The sequence below is a fragment of the Rhea americana genome, unplaced genomic scaffold (genome assembly GCF_003343005.1).
Source record: "Rhea americana isolate MKP2758 unplaced genomic scaffold, rheAme1 scaffold_60, whole genome shotgun sequence".
Lineage (NCBI taxonomy): Eukaryota > Metazoa > Chordata > Aves > Rheiformes > Rheidae > Rhea > Rhea americana.
The window spans coordinates 1,633,342-1,652,102 of record NW_028186757.1 but is presented as its reverse complement, the minus strand read 5'-3'; the positions used below and the strand labels follow the sequence as shown (position 1 = coordinate 1,652,102).

General features: G+C 35.9%; 1 protein-coding gene across 1 annotated transcript in view; it reads right to left on the bottom strand.

The window, feature by feature from the left end:
- SPOCK3 (SPARC (osteonectin), cwcv and kazal like domains proteoglycan 3) overlaps positions 1 to 18,761 on the bottom strand; it is a 167,600-nt gene that overhangs the window by 119,357 nt on the left and 29,482 nt on the right. The window contains exon 2 of the mRNA XM_085319880.1: positions 5,469 to 5,514. Within this exon, the coding sequence (XP_085176006.1) occupies positions 5,469 to 5,514 (46 nt within the window). The remainder of the gene's footprint in view (positions 1 to 5,468; positions 5,515 to 18,761) is intronic.

The window sequence follows — 18,761 nt, the reverse complement described above, 5'->3', positions numbered from 1 at the left end:
AAAATGCACAGAAAATATGATGTATATTTGTATCTGCTGTAGAAGTAGTATATGAAGTAAAAGTGATAATAAGTTTGGCATTTTTTTTAAGCTTGATAAAACCAACACATTCTGGACATCATTTTAATAATTCCAGCTCTAGCATCTCTTCATTTGTTAACGTCCATGAAACATAAAAGCAAATGCTTTTTAAAGCTACATTAAACCTACTAAAATATTCAACTTGAAATAGTCTAAAGACACAAAATATCCTAATTGCTCCTTTCTAAAGCTACTGAAAGGACAAAATCTTCCTTTTAGCAGCAACTAAATACGATTAATAGAAAAATCAAATTTATTTAAAAAACAACACTTGTCTCACATTGTCTTTAGCAGTGTTATATTATGGGTATGTGTGTGTATTTGCAAAAGAAAGGGTCCAATAGGAATAACTACTCTTTGGACAAATATCATAGGTTGCTTTAAGGAATACCATCAGTGAATTGAAATGCAGCTCATAATATATTTTTGTTTTCTTCAAACAGCTTACATTTTGCAGCACAGGTCTTAAACAGCACTGTATGTTTTCATAGTAATGTTTGGATGTTTCCATATAACTGCGCCTATTAATACCAACAGAATTACACAGGTCTGTCTATCTGAGCAATTTTGACACACTAAATCATATTAATATAAGAATGCCTTTCAAAATATATCAAATTAGAGAAGAGTGAATTAAGAAACTATTAAAACACTCATTATCAGATGAACATCTCCACTGATAGCTTGAATCATAGACTTTTCAAATATTACAACAACATATGAGTATTCAGGTTTGGGTTCAGATTAAAGATACATTTTGAAAAAATGCAGACAACTGGTCCATATACAGTAAATCTATAAAAAAATCTTAGGAAAGATTTTAATAGTCACAGAAACCTTAGGAAAAAAATAAGTATGTGCAGTCCACAAAGACATGTATGTATGTGAAGCACTATTTCCTTAAAAACACCACCTGCAAATAAAACTAAAAATAGTTTCAAAAAGATCCCAGTACATTCCTGATTTCCAGGAGACTATAGACATACAAAAGAATAAATACAAATAAAAATAATAAGAACCCTCTGCATAGCTACTGGTGATACTGAGAAATTGGTACATGTGTACCAGATACCTGCATCAGAGAATAAAGTGAAAGTGAAGTGAAAAAGATCAAATGTTCTGTAAATGACAATAAACAATTTTGGAATAGCTTTCTTTTTACTGCCAACAAATCCTATGTAAGATGCATAAGTATATAATAGGAATAAAGGTATCCCCTGAAATACTGGTAGTTTACAGAATTGAAAACGGAGATAAACAACTATATTATACTATCACCAGCCCTACTATATCTAGTCAGCTTGGCTTTATGCAGTTTACTTACATAGGTTTTCATACTTTGTTCTTCTTTGAAACCTCCAGGTACTGATTTGCAATTTCATCAGTTGTAATTTAAACCAGTAAAGAAAGAATACTTCTATAAAAGCATTAATAATTTGTAGAATCCACTGTTTCAATAATAAATGGAAAAAATATCTTTTGTGCAGTGGAGCTCAAAATCAGGATTTTTATTGCCAAAAAGAATTGCTCATTTATTCAGTTCTTTTGACTTAAAGGTTAAGTTTCTGAAAAAACAAATATTGCTGAATAAAATGAAAGGAAAGGAAACGCTGATGGAGATAATAGATCTGTTAAATTAAGGAAATGATTTACTTCTATCCTCAAAGAACCTGTTTGCCTCTTACAAGATGACAAACTGCTCATATCTCCAGTAGTATTACTACAAACTGTCACACAACTGACAGGCAGAGTTGTTACTGTCCCCATTTAGAGTTTAATCATTGCCTTTAGCGAGCAATTTCAGTCTATCATGGCAAGTTTAGCTCTGTATTTTAAAAAAATCATCCTCCACTTAGGTGTTTCTAAAGATGTTCATCTGGGAGAAATTTTTTTGCAATTAACAGAATGCTCTCACTTGCGAGAGAGTTAGTTGCTGCACAGAACAGAACAGCAATAACAGGAGATTAAGGTGGGGAATGCCTCAAAGATTCATTAACACAGATTGCTTGGCCTGTAACAAGCTCCAACAGATCACAGCACCCCACACTCAGACATTCATAATGTTCCTATTTAATGCTTTGAATAGTTCCCACTGACAAACAAAAAAGAACATGAAAAAAAAACATGAGAGCCTACGTGCATGGCTATTCAGGTAAAAAAGCTGATTAATGGTTAAATCTTATTTTACACAAGACTTAAAATTTAGTAGTAAATTTAAGTAGTAATTTTAAATTTTAAAAGTGGAGTGGAACTGCACTAGCTTTCCACTCTTATGGAGATTGTCAGAATGTACATCCGGAATTAGGTTTTATACTCTACCCCCTCTCACTTTTTCCCATCTTGTAAAATGATACGAGAAAAATTGTGCTGAAGTTGTCACTGCTGTAGCTCTTTTACTGATAAATACAGGGATCTGTAAGAGATCTGATTTCTTCAGTAACAATCATGAAGGTTATATTCACTTCTAGAGAACAGACATTTGCAAGGTTGTCACACTATGAAAGTGTGAATGGCTGTTGTGCAAAGTCTAACATGTCATCACTTGTCCCATCTGAACAGAAAGATAGTAATGTATAAACAAATATGTGGTATTTTTTATAATTTTACTTTATTATCATGGCTATCTTGCTATATTTCAAGCAATCATTTCCCACTATGACCAAAAGAGAAGCCCATTCCTACAATATAGAAACCAAGGCATATACTGGGAAGTTTTCTTACTAGCTTTTTGTATTTTCCTGGACCTAATCACTATATTTTCACACTTTCAAAAAACTAGTAACAATATGCAAGCATCTAAAAACAAAGAAAATCTGTAGGACCAGAGTCTAGAAAATCTTTAATTCTTGGGAAAAAGTAGATGTTTTGACATATAGCTCAATTCAGTATCATTATTAAATTCAGTTTAGGCATTTACTGCTGAGGATAATTATCTGACAAAGACTGTAGAGGAGTTATTACAGGAAAACTGAATAGCTGCCTTTACTGACAGATAAAAGTACTTCATAATCTCTATATAACAGAGAGACAAATTAAGACAAAATTGCTTATATACTAAACAAATAGAACTTTGAAGTACTTACTGTTATTAGAAAGTGTCTCCAGCTAATATTTGTTTCAATTCCATTTCAATTATAAATCACACAGTAAAATGCAGATAAAAGAACTACTATAGGCAAATCATTTACATGTCTTAGGAAAATAGATGCATTTCACTCCTCAGTTTTAATTTTCAGTTTACAAGCACATGATTATAGAAAGTTGAGTTCTGTAGGCATTTCTTTTTAAACACTCATTACCCAATACACACTGCGTTTTGCAAACAAGGTAAGACAGATAATCTTAACACGTTTTCATAGTTGGCTTGTATGTAAATTTAGAAACATATTCTACACACATTAGCATCAGTGCTGCCAAAGAGCTGAGCGAAATAATAAAACAAGCCTAAGTTTGCAAAACTCTATATCTGGTGGGAAAACGTTGTTTTAATGCATCTTCTGCAAAACTGATAGCTAGTTGGAAAAATGAAAACAAAACTTCTCAGGTATGTGATAACAAAACAAATCATGAACAAAACTCACAGCACATTCAACACATCACTGTCTTCTGGATAAGACATCTTGCCACCATAAGTCATTAATGTTTAACTTATTCCTGCTCTCATTGCTCTCATACCAAATACATGCTTGTATATCACACCCCTCTATTAAAAGCCAAAGGAAAAAAAAGAAAAAAAAAAAAAGCATAAACTAAGGGTATTTTGGAGCGAAGTGATAAGATGGGTTCATAGATGAGGGTTCTTCACGGAAAGAAAGGAAAATTTCCTCTGAGGAGTTAGACTACAGTCAAGTGCTCTTTCATAAGGTATTAGCATATAATGAAGAGTGTGGTACAGTCTGTGAAATTGGCAGGTTCTAAAATATTTGAGCCACTGGGAACCTAAACTAACACTTGCAAATTTCCACCAAACCAAAAGAAAAACCATGACCGTTCACAGCACATTGCTAATGGAAACCTATCCTTCTTCTTCCCTCTCCTTCTCTCTCCCGCAGAGATGCACAATACAAGCAAGGTGCATCCATTTAAAAAATGAAAGTGTTTCCTTTCACAGGCAGACTACAGTAGACCTGAATTAAAGGGACAAAGGCATAGAAACTGGCAGAAAGTCCATCTCTGAGAGATGTGGTTATAATTTACCAGATGGTAAAATCAGTATTTCCTAACAAATCACCTTTGTTTGCTTTATCAGTATTAATTAAAAATAAAACATTTCATGTTGGCACACCAAGCATCAAACTTCTTTTTAGCAATTCCAATAGCTCAATGTTAGAAGCTCCAGTAAAAATTCAGAAGAAAAAACAGTAAGAGTCAATAGTCCAATGATTTGTTTTTCATTTTCCCACACTACAGTGGCATTAGCTAAGACAATCTTCACAGAAGAGTATTGCCACTCCAATTAAAATCTGACAAGCAAAGACGGAGACAAGTAACGACATTTTCTCTTATTTAAACACAGTCAAAATCCAGTTTCCTTTCATATGTTGCTGTATGTAAACTGAACTTCAAAACTAAGTTTTTTAATAAGATTTTAACAGCTGAGAAATAGTACTTCTACTAGAATTTGATTAAATATGGGTGAAATACTTTCTGAAGCCTTAAAACCAAATAAGATCACTTTGCAATTACTTTACAGTATCTGCTACTACACATCAGAATCACTTTCCATATGATATCTCTATTTCTCATTTTACATAATCTGTCCAATTTTTCACTTGCTTAAATCTTCTTGATGGTCCCTAACCTTTAACTCTCACTGCAAAGTAAGATTCATTATAAATCTCCCCTTAAAGTCAAAGGATATAAACTCAATGTCCATTACAGAGAAAGTTCCTTAAATAATTAAGCATATTATTTTTGCAATGTACTTTTTTCTCTCAGTCTCTTGCATATGAGCCCTTCACCATTTCTTCATTGTGATTGTGCCACTGATATTATCAGAAAAGATGACGAAAGGTCTGAAGTGCTCCATGCTAGCAGTTCAGAAATCAAGATTCTAGCTGGTTTCACATCAGAGTCATATACTTTGAAACAACATATATGAAGTGTGTTATATTGACAGTAACCATCAAGTTCTAAAGTCTAGGGAGCAAATGTTTAATATCAAAATTTGCTGTATTTGCTCAAATTATTCTAAGACTGAAATTGTTGTACTGTACCATTCTCACAGATACGTCTGGGTTTTTCCTCAAGAAAGACCACTTAAAAATGACAGACTTCCAAACATTTTTATAGATTTTTTTTTATCAGACAATCACAGAATTCTAAACTTGTTATTTTAAAAGAGGAAGCATCCTATACCATACAAAGAACTAGTAGCAGAATCTTACCTTGATCAAATGGTTTACCCGGACTCCATGTACGAAAATAATCATCCTGGAGAGGGAGAAACAACCTACATTTAGTACAATGCAAGAAATAAATATATACATGAAAAACTCACAGGAATATGAAAGACAGAGGATGTATACCAACCTCTACTTCCTATGAAAGGCAAGCAGTAAAAAACAAACAAGAAAATGATTACAGTCATCATAATGAGACAAGTTAGTCATATGGAATAGAACACATGTTCTTCAGAGGCCCTTTGCACTCATTAAGTAAACAATGCTAACAAAAAAATGTAATTTACTAGTATTTAAAATAAAAAGATACATTTCCCACAGTGCTTACATAGGCAATGTTTCTAATGCTGCCTTTAAAATACTACAGTAGTTGTGTTTTCTTTTACATTAACATTCTAGGCTATTAATAACCTTAATTAGAGTTTCCATTAATAATTTTTCAAAACCAAGGTTTCAAATCCATCATCAATAAAATATAAGTAATTTTAAAGAATAAATGAATTTCAAAAACTACATATTCTGCTGGTTTTCTACTATATCAAGAATATAACATTAAATTATTAAGATTAGCTTAATTTTCTACAAATCATCTTCCTAAAATGTCTTCCTGATTAAGTCATCAGCTGTATTATGCCACAAGTGTAAGAAGGAAAAACTTAAATAAACTGCTTTAATATAAGATTTTAAGAAATTTGATAATAAATGACGAGTTCACAACTCCTAGACATGTAAAGATATTGAAAAGGGCATTGCAGATCGGTGGAGCTAAAAGAAGATTAGAAAGAATAAAAGCATCTCTTAATTCAACTCATTATCTAGAACAAAACATTGAAAAGAATGTAATCAATATTTGAATTTTAACATAAAGCTAGGTTCCCTAACTACAGTAAACATTGGGTTTAATGTATACAAGAGTTTACTGTATACAATAGTTCTATCTCACTGGCTAAATGATCAGCAAGAAGGTGGTAGGTAATTTCTCAATTTATAGAAAACTGAACTACTGGGAAAACATGAACCTAACACAATCATTGCAGTCACATAATTACAACAACTGGAGCGGCTATCAAGTACATCTTTAAAAGGAGAAACTATTCCCAGGGTTTTAATAGTTAAATAGTTTTACCTCAAAAAAAAATTGTTGCAGCCTGAAGTCATTTACTGATGATATTTTATTAAGAAAACTATTGTCCTGGGAAGTCTTGCCTCAAGCAGAAATCAGAAGGAGAATCATAGTTACGCACCAGTACTTTAAGTGCAGTAATGTACTCCTTTACTCTGATGCTGCACCGATTAACAATCTATGAAGCACAGTGCACGTTATTTGCCTTTTTTATCACTCTTTTTGGAAGTAAATAAATACAGACAGGCATATAAAATGAGTTTTAAAAAAATCTTGCAAGAGATGAGCAGAAATGGTAATTACGACTGTGTTTTCCAGTTATATCCTTCCTAATAGTAATTATGGAGATCTAGTTCCTACAGTGGTGTTCTGAATAGGTTTGAGCTAGCTTTAATATAATACTGTTCCACGACTCACATGACATTAGCAAAACTATGTAAACCATTCTTAAATTTTGAAAAAGCATTAAAAACAAATACTTTTAGAAGCTAATGTATAGGACTCTTTTTTCCATTTAATTCAAAAGCTCTATCACATGACGTTAGTTTACAAATACACAGTACGCACTATGATCACATTATTAGGAGTAACAGAGAATAAATAGAAAATTCTCTATTTTCTGTTCATTTTCTTTTGTATTTTTCCGAAGGAGCTGGTCATAAATTTATCTTTCACATAACATGCACTTTTCTCAAAATGACTGTATACAGTATCCTTTCTGGATACTTTTCTTTTGTACTGACTACTGTTATTTAAGAATATTTTGAGTTTAACATAAAGACAATTTTTTCAATGTTTTGATTTTTATTCTACATACAATTCCACTGAATTTTGGGATGGCAAAAGAGATATATTCCTCATTAGATCTCATATGATGATTTTGTAAATTACAGAACAAGCTCCAGTTCTAAAACAGCAAAATAGAGTATTTTCATCTTTTTTTCTTCATATATCTTGTCTAGACTGAAGACTGATACTTCAAGATTTATTTAGAAAGTGCTAGATTCTCTGTCCATTTCAACCAAAGTCAAAACGTTCATCCAGAATGATCCTATTCAGAAAATACACTTATTATTAAGATATAGAAAGGGTAGAATAATTAGAATATAAAAATATTAGAACAAAAGAGCGGTTACCCTGATTCAGACTAAAGGCCCTTCTAAGCTAAGCATCCTGCAATATGCTTAGAGAATAGTATAGGAGCCAATCAAGCATATATTACACTTCCCCAAGCTGGCCCCAAACCATTTGCAGTTCAATTACTTCCAGAGCTAGATGTGGTTCGTGTGTATTTAATAGCTCTCATTTCTCTTCCATGAGCTTGTCCAATTTCACCTTGAACCTAAATGAGCTTTTAGAATTTACAGCAGCCCATGGCAAGGAGTTCAACAGCTTAAACACACATTGCATGAAAATCACATTCATTATTTTGTTCTGGATCTGCAATAACCTCAGATCACTTTGTTACCCCTCATTTTGTATTGGAAAAGACAATAAATTAATCCCCTTTCATCTTCTACATACCACAGACAACTCAACAGATCCCAAATATAACATCACTCGGGCATTTCTATAACTGCAGTCCTAGCTGGCTGACTTCTGTTCACAGAAGCCACTCCATAACTTTCTTGTAAACTTCTCTGAATCTTTTCCAAGTGTATTATGTTCTTGGGGGTGGTATGACTAGAACCGCACAACATACAAGATGAAGGTCCACTCCACACCTATACAACACAATGATGCTATTTTGTTCTTCATTCTTTTCCCCATTATGCTTATACTTCTATTTTTGCTTTTTCCACTGGTACTGAATATTGATTTAAGGTTTGTGTGGAATTTTCTACCATAATTCCAAGACACTAAAGATGAGAGATAGCCTTTGTGAAGTGTTTTTTCTCATTACTTTTCTCTGCATTTAATTTTTTCTGATATTTTATTATTATCTATTATTCAGCCTTGTAAGGTTTTTCTCCACAACTGACACTCACTTACTAACCTGAGTAACTGAGCATCAACAGCGCTCGGTCATATCATAGTTTATCTGTTTCATCAGATCACTTATGAATTTGAGAAATAACCTCGTCCCCACCAGTGATGTGGAACTTGAAAGGTGATTGCCTGTACTGTGAGAACATGTCACTACTTACTTTATTTCACCTTTCTTCACTCATTTTTTTTATCCATTTAAAGACCTTTTTGCCTGTCCCATATCTTTTAGTTTCCTTAATAGCTTTTGGTGAGAGATCTTATCAAGTCTTTGGAAATACAGATAGAAATACAAACATCAAAACTTTTATCATTTCCTTCTGGGCATCTCAAATGAATCATGCTAGATTTCTGAGGCACAACCTTCCCTTACTAAAGATATGTTGATTCTTCCCCATTATATCCAGTTTATTTCTATGCCCTCTGGATTTACACTTCATTATACTTTCTAATAATTTGCTTGATACAGACAGCAGACCTATGGGCTGTTGTATCTCAGATCTCCTCACAAATTCTGAAAAACTAGTGCTGTATTTGCAATTTTCCAGGCCTCAGGTGATAAGGCAGCTTTAACTGAGAGAACCACAATTTGGAGCTTAGCTACCGTGGAGTTCCTTGGAGTTCCTTTTGAATTACTGGGGGAACATCATGTGGTTCTAGAGACTCTTCACTCTTGTTGATATGCAAACTTTTGCCTTGGAATATGGAAAACAAAGGAGAAAAATCAAGAAAAATCCACCTCAAAGAATATCCAGCCTCACCCTAAATTAGCCTTTTTAGCACATAAGCAAATGAAGCAAGTCATTTAAGCTCTTTTGTTCTGTAACTGATAACATAAAAATTAAGAATTCAGTATTAAGGAGGGTATTCATGCCAAAATATGAGTAGAAAATTCATGAAAGTCGGCTTTTATTACTTCAAAACTTGTTGGTTTTTTGTGCTATGATGAATTAAATGTCATTTCAAACCTATTTCAACACACTCTAAAAAGTCATACACTTTTACTGATTTTCTAAAATAGTTAAATTTTCAAGTCACTTCTTAAAGACTATTTAAATTTGGATAGTTTAAATAAAAAGTTTATGTATCTGTGAACAAACAGTGAAATAGTTAATTCATTCTTAGATTAAGAGTTAGTTTAATAAGCAGCAATTCTACAATTTTACAAGTATTCCTAAAGACCTATCACTTACATAAAATCTGGCTTCCTTTTATATTTAGCTTTTCTTGATCTTGTCAGACTTTGATTATTATCATGTTCAATACCCTCTTCAGTCATCAAGAGGGTAACATACTTCTTTTCAAACCCTCATTTTTCATAGCTTTAAAATAAAATGAAAAAAGTAATAAACACATTCACAGCTGACAGTAAAGACTGATTATAGTGCCTCTAGCCAAAGTATCCTTTAACAATCTACAAATGCCAAAAGCCAGTGTCTCAGGAAAGACACTATGACTTTATCTCCTTCAATGGCCTCCTTGCCTCTGTCCTACACTTAAAAGGGCACGTTTTGAAGGTATATGGAAAAGTCACAAATTTGTCACAATAATCATTCCACTTTTTCGACATTAGCTAGCTAAATGTATCCATGCATTTCAAATAAAAAATTCATCCTTAATGTACTTCTTGAGACTACAAGTGATATTTCAACAATTTTTTCATGTCCTTCTGTCTGAAAGACACATATAGCACTACTAATAGCCATGTATCAAGGACTTCAATTGAGCTAATATCCTCTCTAAAAAATTATGCATGTTTAATCATTATGCTCAATCAGGATCATAGAAATACCATACTTCTAGGAATTAAAGTTCATGCTGCAATTACACATCTGTTTTGAGACTAATATGTGTTTGTGTTTTGTCCTGAAAAAGGCTTAACTTAAAAAACATCATTTGTGTAGTCTGAAAATCTGACAGCCTTAAGAGAAGAATTCAAAAAGGCCCAAAGCAGTTTACTAGAAAATTTTAATCAAAACAGCTTAAAAAAATATGTATTTTATCTAACCCATTTTGTTGGGTTTTGTTCTTTCTGGACTTCTATATTCTTCTAGAGGTATTCCTCTCTCCTTATTCCTAAAAAAACGGTTGATATATCAATTTAAGAAATACTCATTTGACTAGAGATGGGGATACTGGAAAAGAAATTTATCTTAGGTTTTGTTTATTAGCAATATCTATCTGTGCAAAAGGCAAAAAATACATCATCCTTCTTATGACAGAGTATGGTATATCTAGCTAATCCACCTTTTTAAAAGTATAAACACATTCTTTGAAGAAAAGAACACAAGTACAGGGAAAAGTAACACCAAAGTGCTTAGACTGAAAACTGGCCCACTTTGAATACAACTAAGCTCCTTCTGGCAGAAACATAGCAAGGTTTCAGTTAGAGTTTCTCTAAAACTAAAGAACACAAAAGTGGTTTCATATCAGATTAAATGATTTTGTCTATCATATCAAATATTTATACAAGTGGTTGAGTGTTTCAATTAATCCATATTTATATTCGAGTATACATTTTGGATCCTCTTCAGAAGTGCAATAGGATAGCTATTATAAATTTTATGAAGTGACAATGTAGTTATACAGTAGAAGCTTGGGGTCTTGACTGAGATAAAAATACTATCCTATTCATTTTCTTTCTTAGGCAGAATATTTATGTTACATCTTTTTATTGATTTCTCCTCTGCCACACTCTCTATAGATGCTGCCATATACTACTGACATCTAGCCCAAGAATTACTATTGAATGGAAATTTGTATTGCTAAAGAATGTTGTGATACAGGGTAGCTGATGAGCCGGATTCAAAAAACAGCAGGTGTCCTAGAGTAATAGGACAGTTTCCTAACAAATATTTTCAAACCAAGATTGACTTACAAAACCGAATAAAGCAAAATCCAGCACTTCTTTCACCTTCATACTTCTGTCTTTAGTGTAGCCTAGGCAATGAAGAGTCTATATATTAAAATCAAAGCTAATTTATGAAAGAGAATCCCCTAAAATTGAAGGAAGATTTCTGAATTTTTAATTATCTTTACTTCTTATCCAAGTAATAACTCTACTGTTATAAAAAAGTTTTTATAGCAGTAATATTAAATGCCTCCCTGATTTACAAACTGCCATTTTAGGGAACAGTCCAACAGACTGTTCAATGTGATGAATTGTTTCATATACATTGCCTTTTCAAGACACAAAGCTCTTAACAGGTACCAAAGCAGGAAGGGTATTCAGAATATCTCTGTAATTCATTCAAGGCAAAACTAAATTCCAATTAAATTTTATACAACTTATTGTAATGGAAAAGATACATTTTACAGCTGGCCTCCCTGTCTCCATGTTTTTTGGGGGTTTTTAATCAAAAATGAGCTACATACTCCATTTTGTGGATAGACATGAAATCATATCGTAGAATTCCAGAAATAAAAATGGTCCAGTTTGCATATATTCTACAATGTAAGTTAGAAAACTTGAGATACTGGATTCTATCATCAGGCAGATCTTTTTTTTTTTTTTTTTTTTTATTACTGACATTAGCTATTACTTTGCTGTTTTAATTTCAAACAGTTTTTAATGATTTTCTATTCCATTTATTGTATTTTTATCTCAAACACATACATATGCTTCTCATCAGGTTAGGGAGTTCTTTGCATCTTTTAGTCTATGTTATTTTATTTGCAGAATCCAGTTCAACAAGCCAACTGAACTGAGCTGCCAAGAGCAGCTTGCTCACACCCTTGCTTGCCTCAAGCTCACATCTGCAGCAGACTGTGCTCATGAAGTATCTCTAAAATGCCTTTGCCCCTCTCTGGTAGCAGACAGATTGACTCTTCCCTGCCAAATTTTCCCAGGGACTCCATAACATGCTTTTATGTTCTATGGCCATCTATCTCGGTTCTTGAGTGTTTCCTTAAACCAGCTAAGCAAATACACCTCTCCTGCCCCCTCACAGGAATACCAACAAAGGCTGTGCCCAAAAATGAGGAGCTCCTGCCCATCTCTGCTCTTTGTTCCAAAGGTTCATGCAGGAACCCACATATTCCCTCAGCTCACTGCAAGAATATTAGCAGGATGGTAAATTTGACTTCTCTGCCCTCTCAGAAGCACCAATGCTGAAAAAAGAAAATTGGAATCAAGCGATGCATGGATGCATATTTTTTCACATATATCTTGCTGCACAATGTGCAGCCCAATGTCAGTAATATTTCTGCTATACTGGAGCATCTTAAATTGTTTCGTTACATGCAGTAGCGTCACTGCAATAAAAAGGTTAAGACACCATCCAAGTTTCCATCACATGAGAAATCTCTCTCTCTCAAACAATGCAGAATTTCCCCAAACACATGAGGGCCCCAGGCAGCATAGAAAAGAATAAGCAATATACTACCAATGTATCTAAGGACAGTACTGTCCCAAGGCATAAACCATAACTTTAGAAGCATATGGTGTACCATGGAAATGCATGATACTTGTGTACTTGGAAATTCTGCAACCTGCAATCTGAGCCAGTCTGGAATCCTCTTCCAGGATACAGACAGGCTCTTTAGTAGCACACGGATACCTATCTGCACATTAGATGCTGCTTTTCATCTCTGCTCCCTTGCACAGCCATTCAAGCAGTCATAACCCAATCGAGTACCTTGTTGTATAGACGTGAAGTATATATTTAGCAAGTTATCTGCAGAATGGTTCAAGGAAGAAAGATAGCTACCACACTCCACAGCACCATGCTTATTGTCACAGTATCATAGGTCTCAGAACATCTTGAGGGCAGGAGGCTTGTGCCCACACAAGACCATGTCCTCCCGACCACTTTTTTGCCTAATGTCTAAAAAGCATGCAAGGGGTTGCACAATCTGAGGGACTGTGTGTGCATACCTCATACGATGCCACATAGCTGTGGGCCCCTAGTAAGATTTTCTCAGGCTCTGAATCCAAGGTTCTCCTACTCAGCAGGGCAAGAACAGTTTTGCTAATAAAGTTTCTGGCTCCAAACTTTCTTTTCAGCAGGACCTACCTCCCCTCATCAGTTGAGATAGCCCTTATCCTTCCTGTGAAGCCAACCTTGAGGGGGGTTTTATGTTTTGTCTTTTATTTTTGTTATGCCAGGATAGAAAGCTGACTACTGCCAGATTCCACCTCCTTTGCCCCAGAGGAAATCTCCTGTTAGAAATACTGTCAGTTTAGCCAAACCTATCAGAGGCAATTCACCACATAAAGTACCTCAGACATAGATAAAGGCAGTAGGAAATCAAACCCAGTATTTCTGGAAATCAGGTATTCTTAAGGATTATTCCAATAAGTCAAAGAATAAACAGGAAAAAACAAACTCTAAAATAATGAAAAATCACTGAGATAACATCACTACTGGTATTATGGCAGCGAAGGGCCTAATCACTCCTTTCCTTTTTGTCTGGCGTTTAGCCTGGTTGACTGGAGTGCTGGAGTGACAGCTGAGAGGATGTTAGTTTGTTGTTCAGTGCCAGCCTCCAGTGAGACCGACAACAGCTTCCTTTGCTGCTCCAGAATGATGGGCCAGGCCACCCTGGAGGCCTGCATTCACGGGGCTGGCACAGCACAGTCAGCATCAATGGCTGCTTCTGGCAGCTCTGGCACCGAGTTCTCTAGAGTCAATGCGCAGACTGCTCCCTTCTCTTGGCCTTAGGCTTCTAGTACTGTTGATAAGGCTGGGCTAAGAGCCACTGCTCTTCAGCTCTCCCTCTGCTTCACAGAACTCATTCAGTAAGTTTTTTGTGGAGGCTGTCTATTGCATACTAGTAGTATTCATAACAACTGGTCTGAATAACACAGGACTGAAAGTCATTTCCAGGAAATACAAAATGCACACTAAAGCTGACATTCAGAAATACTGAGAAAATAGTAACCAAGAAACATTTTGAAGAGGAACGAATTGATAATAAAGCATTAACCCTATATGCTCTTAAATGCCAATTAAAATTTAAAATGTTAAGTTTCTGCAGGAGCATGTCTCTTGCACAGTATAGCTCATTGTAAAAAATAATGAACCATCTTTTCACTACAAATTAATTTAAAAAGTTTTGCTGTGCTCCTTCTGTTATGTTGTCAAGATTTAATCTATGAGAAGGAGATTAAATAGTTTGTTAGATGACAGGAACTGAGAGAACAGCTGAAAATAGATGATATATTTGAGGGACAAGGCCACCACCCATGGGACTTTCATATACCTGCTCAAAAGGGTGACTCTTTCTCAAGTACCTTTTTTAACCATGGCCTGGTTAACAAGAGCAAAACTTGTTCCCTAACCTCTGCGTACGATGGCTCAGCCTGGAGAAGAGAAGGACAGCCAACACTGGCAGAGCAGTAAGAAAGAGACTACACAGAAAAATCGGATCAGATCTGTGGGGCCGGAGGGAGTTCATCCAAACCTGCTGAAAGAGCTCATAAATGTGATTTAAGGCTACGGTCTATGTCTATGAAAAATGGCAGACCATACCAGGGAGATCTCTGATAACTGGAAAAATACTAACATCTTAAAAAAATAAAACGTAAGAAGGCAGATGCAGGGTACTACAAGCCAGGTAGCCTCACCTCAGTCCCTGTAAAGATCAATGGAAGACGTCCTCTCGGAGTCCATTTCCATGCACATGACAAACAAGAAGGTAACCAAGAATACTCGGTGCAGACCTGCCAAGGACATATTGTGCTTGACCAAACTGATTACTTTCTACAGAAAATGACTGTTTTGCGCACAAGTGGAGAGTTGTGGATGTAGCATACCCTAACCTCAGTAAGGCTTTTCACATCATCTCCTAAAACAAGCTCATATGGAAGCTGAGGAAGTACAGGCTGGACAGATAATCAGTTTAGTGGGTAGAAAACTGTCTGGACCAGTGATTAATGGCTTAACATCCAGCTCGTCTCCACTAATGAGCAAAGCACACTAGAGTCAGTTCTGAGGATTATATTGTTCAGCATCTTCAGCAACAATCTGGATGATGACACAGAGCACGCCATCAGCAACTAAGCTAGCAGGAATGGCTGACACAACAAATGGCTCAATCCAGAGGGACCTCAGTCCCTCGCTACTGAATGGGGTGGGGGCCCTGGTGATAAGGGATACAGAGAAGGCAGAATTACTGAATGCCTTCTTTGCTTCAGTCTTCACTGCTAAGGGCAGCCCCCAGGAAACCTGCAGCCTGGACATGAGGGAGAAAGTCTGGAGCAGGGAAGACTGCTTTGGTTGAGGAGGAAAGGATTAGAGACCTTCTGGGCAGGTTAGACATCCACAGATCCATGGGCCCCGATGCGATGCACCCACGGGTTCTGAGGGAGCTGGCAGATGTTGTTGCCAGGCCACTCTCCATCATCTTTGAAAAGTCCTGGAGAACTGGAGAGGTGCCTGAAGACCAGAAGAAAGCCAATGTCACTCCAGTCTTCAAGAAGGGCAAGAAGGGCAAGAAGGAGGACCCAGGCAACTACAGGCTGGTCAGCTTCACCTCCATCCCTGGAAAGGTGATGGAATAGCTCATTCTGGCTGTCATCTCCAAACATACGGAGGAAAAGGTGGTGATCAGGAGTAGCCAACATGGATTCACCAAGGGGAAATCCTGCTTAACCAACCTGATAGCCTTCTCTGATGGAATGACTGGCTGAGTAGATGAGGGGAGAGCGGTGGACGTTGTGTACCTTGACTTCAGCAAGGCTTTTGACACTGTCTCCCATGGCATCCTCCTAGATAAGCTCAGGAAGTGTGGGTTAGATGAGTGGACAGTGAGGTGGATTGAGAACTGGCTGAAAGGTTCAGAGGGTCGTCATCAGTGGTGTGGAGTCCAGTTAGAGGCCTGTGGCTAGCGGTATACCCCAGGGCTCAGTACTGGGTCCCATCCTGTTCAACTTCTTCATCAATGACCTGGATGAGGGGACAGAGTGCCTCCTCAGCAAGTTTGCCGATGATGCCAAGCTGGGAGGAGTGGCTGACACACCTGAGGGCTGTGCTGCCATTCACAGAGACCTGGACAGGCTGGAGAGCTGGGCAGAGAGGAACCTCATGAGGTTCAACAAGGGCAAGTGCAGAGTCCTGCACCTAGGGAAAAATAACCCTAGGCACCAGTACAAGCTGGGGGCTGACCTGCTGGAGAGCAGCTCTGCAGAGAAGGACCTGGTAGTGTTGGTGGATGACAATATTGTGTCAAGTTTGAGCCCCAGTTGATGCCCCAGTTCATCAGATGTGGAGAAATTGGCGAGGGTCCTACAGAAGGTGTCTAAACAGAAGCCTAAAGCACGAGTCCTGCCAGGAGAATTTGAGGGAGCTGGGCCTTTTAATCTAGATAATGTGGAACAGTTGACTACAACCCTCTGGAGGGGAATTACCAGCTCTTGTTAGGTGTGCCAAAGAATGTAAGAAGCAGCAAAGGCCACAAATTGCAGCTTGGGAAGTTCAAGCTGGATATGATTAAACATTTCTTTTCTAGGAAGCTAGTTTAGCAGTGCAACAACCTCCTTGTGGAGATCCAGGAATCTTTGTTCTTGGAGGTTCAGAAAGCTTGACTGGAAAAAGAAACACAGCTAAACTATCTAGTGACGGCAAAAGCTCCACTTTGATCGGGACTATATGTCCCATTTTGAACGTTGGACTACATGTCCCTCAGGTGTCTCCTCAAACTAACACTTACCAGAATTTATGACCATTTACAGTATGCCAATGCTCTTAATACATCCAAAGACTTACAGAAAATGAACAATTCTTTCTTATTGCCCTTTTGCAATATCTTCTTTATTCACATATAGTTCCTGCTTGTATAGTTGAATTGATATATGCACATATAATAGTCAAAAATAATAGAAACTGGGATGAGAAAAACAAGATAGAAAACTCTGATAATTTGGCACAAAAGAAATGAATAGATCAGATAATTAGCTTGGAGCTTCTTTAGACTCTAGAAAGGAACCCCAAATTTCTGATTCTGTTTCTGAGTCTTGGAGAAAGAAGTGTCAAATTGTTTTACCTTTTTGTTTCAACACAGAGAATAGTAACCTCTATAGCTTAAGTTGCAGATGTCAACATAAAGCTGGATAAGAATTTCCATGGACTTTTTTTTAGCTTTTTGTTAGAAAATACAGAATTGTCAAAAAGGACATTTTATAGAAATATATCAAGTCTGATAAATTTTAACTGTTTACATAGACAGATTCTTTCTATTGGAAGAAGAAATACCTAGCTTTATTGCATCAGTCAGTATTTCAATGTAGCTGTATACTATTGAAATTTCCTGCTAGGGTACACAACATGCACCTGTTGTTCCAAATAGCAATGGGGCTCCTACTACTCCTACAAAGCTTGCTCTCTGTTCAGTATTTTCTCATTAAGACATCAAGAGCAGCATGAAATGCTCTTTGGTCTTGGAAAAATATTGAACCAAAAATATTGTTTAATATATTTATGGTCAGAGTAATTTCAAATTTCTAGCTTAAATTCAATTTTGAAACAAAATATTTTATAAATGTCAACAAAATTCATGACTTGGAAACTGTTTTTACCAACACTAACTCTTGAAATTAATTTTAAAACTACAAGCTCATAAAAATCAATAATGTGTCAATATTCCATTTAATATAAATTCCCAGGGTTTTCTCAGTCTGTTTTTTTTAATAGGAAATATTATACACGATTCTATGCTGAATTAATATCATTAAAAGTAGCCCAGAATCCAACTAGATCATATGCCGAGTCCTTGCTGCTGCAGTACAAGTTAATGGAGAATCCTTTGACCATATCAAATGTTATAAAAACACCAGATATGCTGAATGCTCAGATTAAAGGTTTTGACTATACAGAGTGTACATTCCCGGTCTTCATCTCATCCCACCTGCTAAAAAAAATTTGAATGTAACTCCACTTTCTCATCTTTCATTCATCTTATTGTGAACATGAGCAGCAGTTTCAATGCATTTTGTATTCTGAACAATATTAAAAAATCCAAGAGAAAATTATCATTTGTCTTCAGAATGATTTGATCAAGAAGCTCAAAGACTAGGGTCACCTGTTGAACAAGTCAGACAGAACAAAATAATGAAGGTTGTATATCATATGCAGTAGATATTACATGGGTCTTATGAAAAAACAATGTATGAATACATATTAAAAGACTATGCCATTAATGATAATAGAGCACGTGTCCCAGAAACTAAA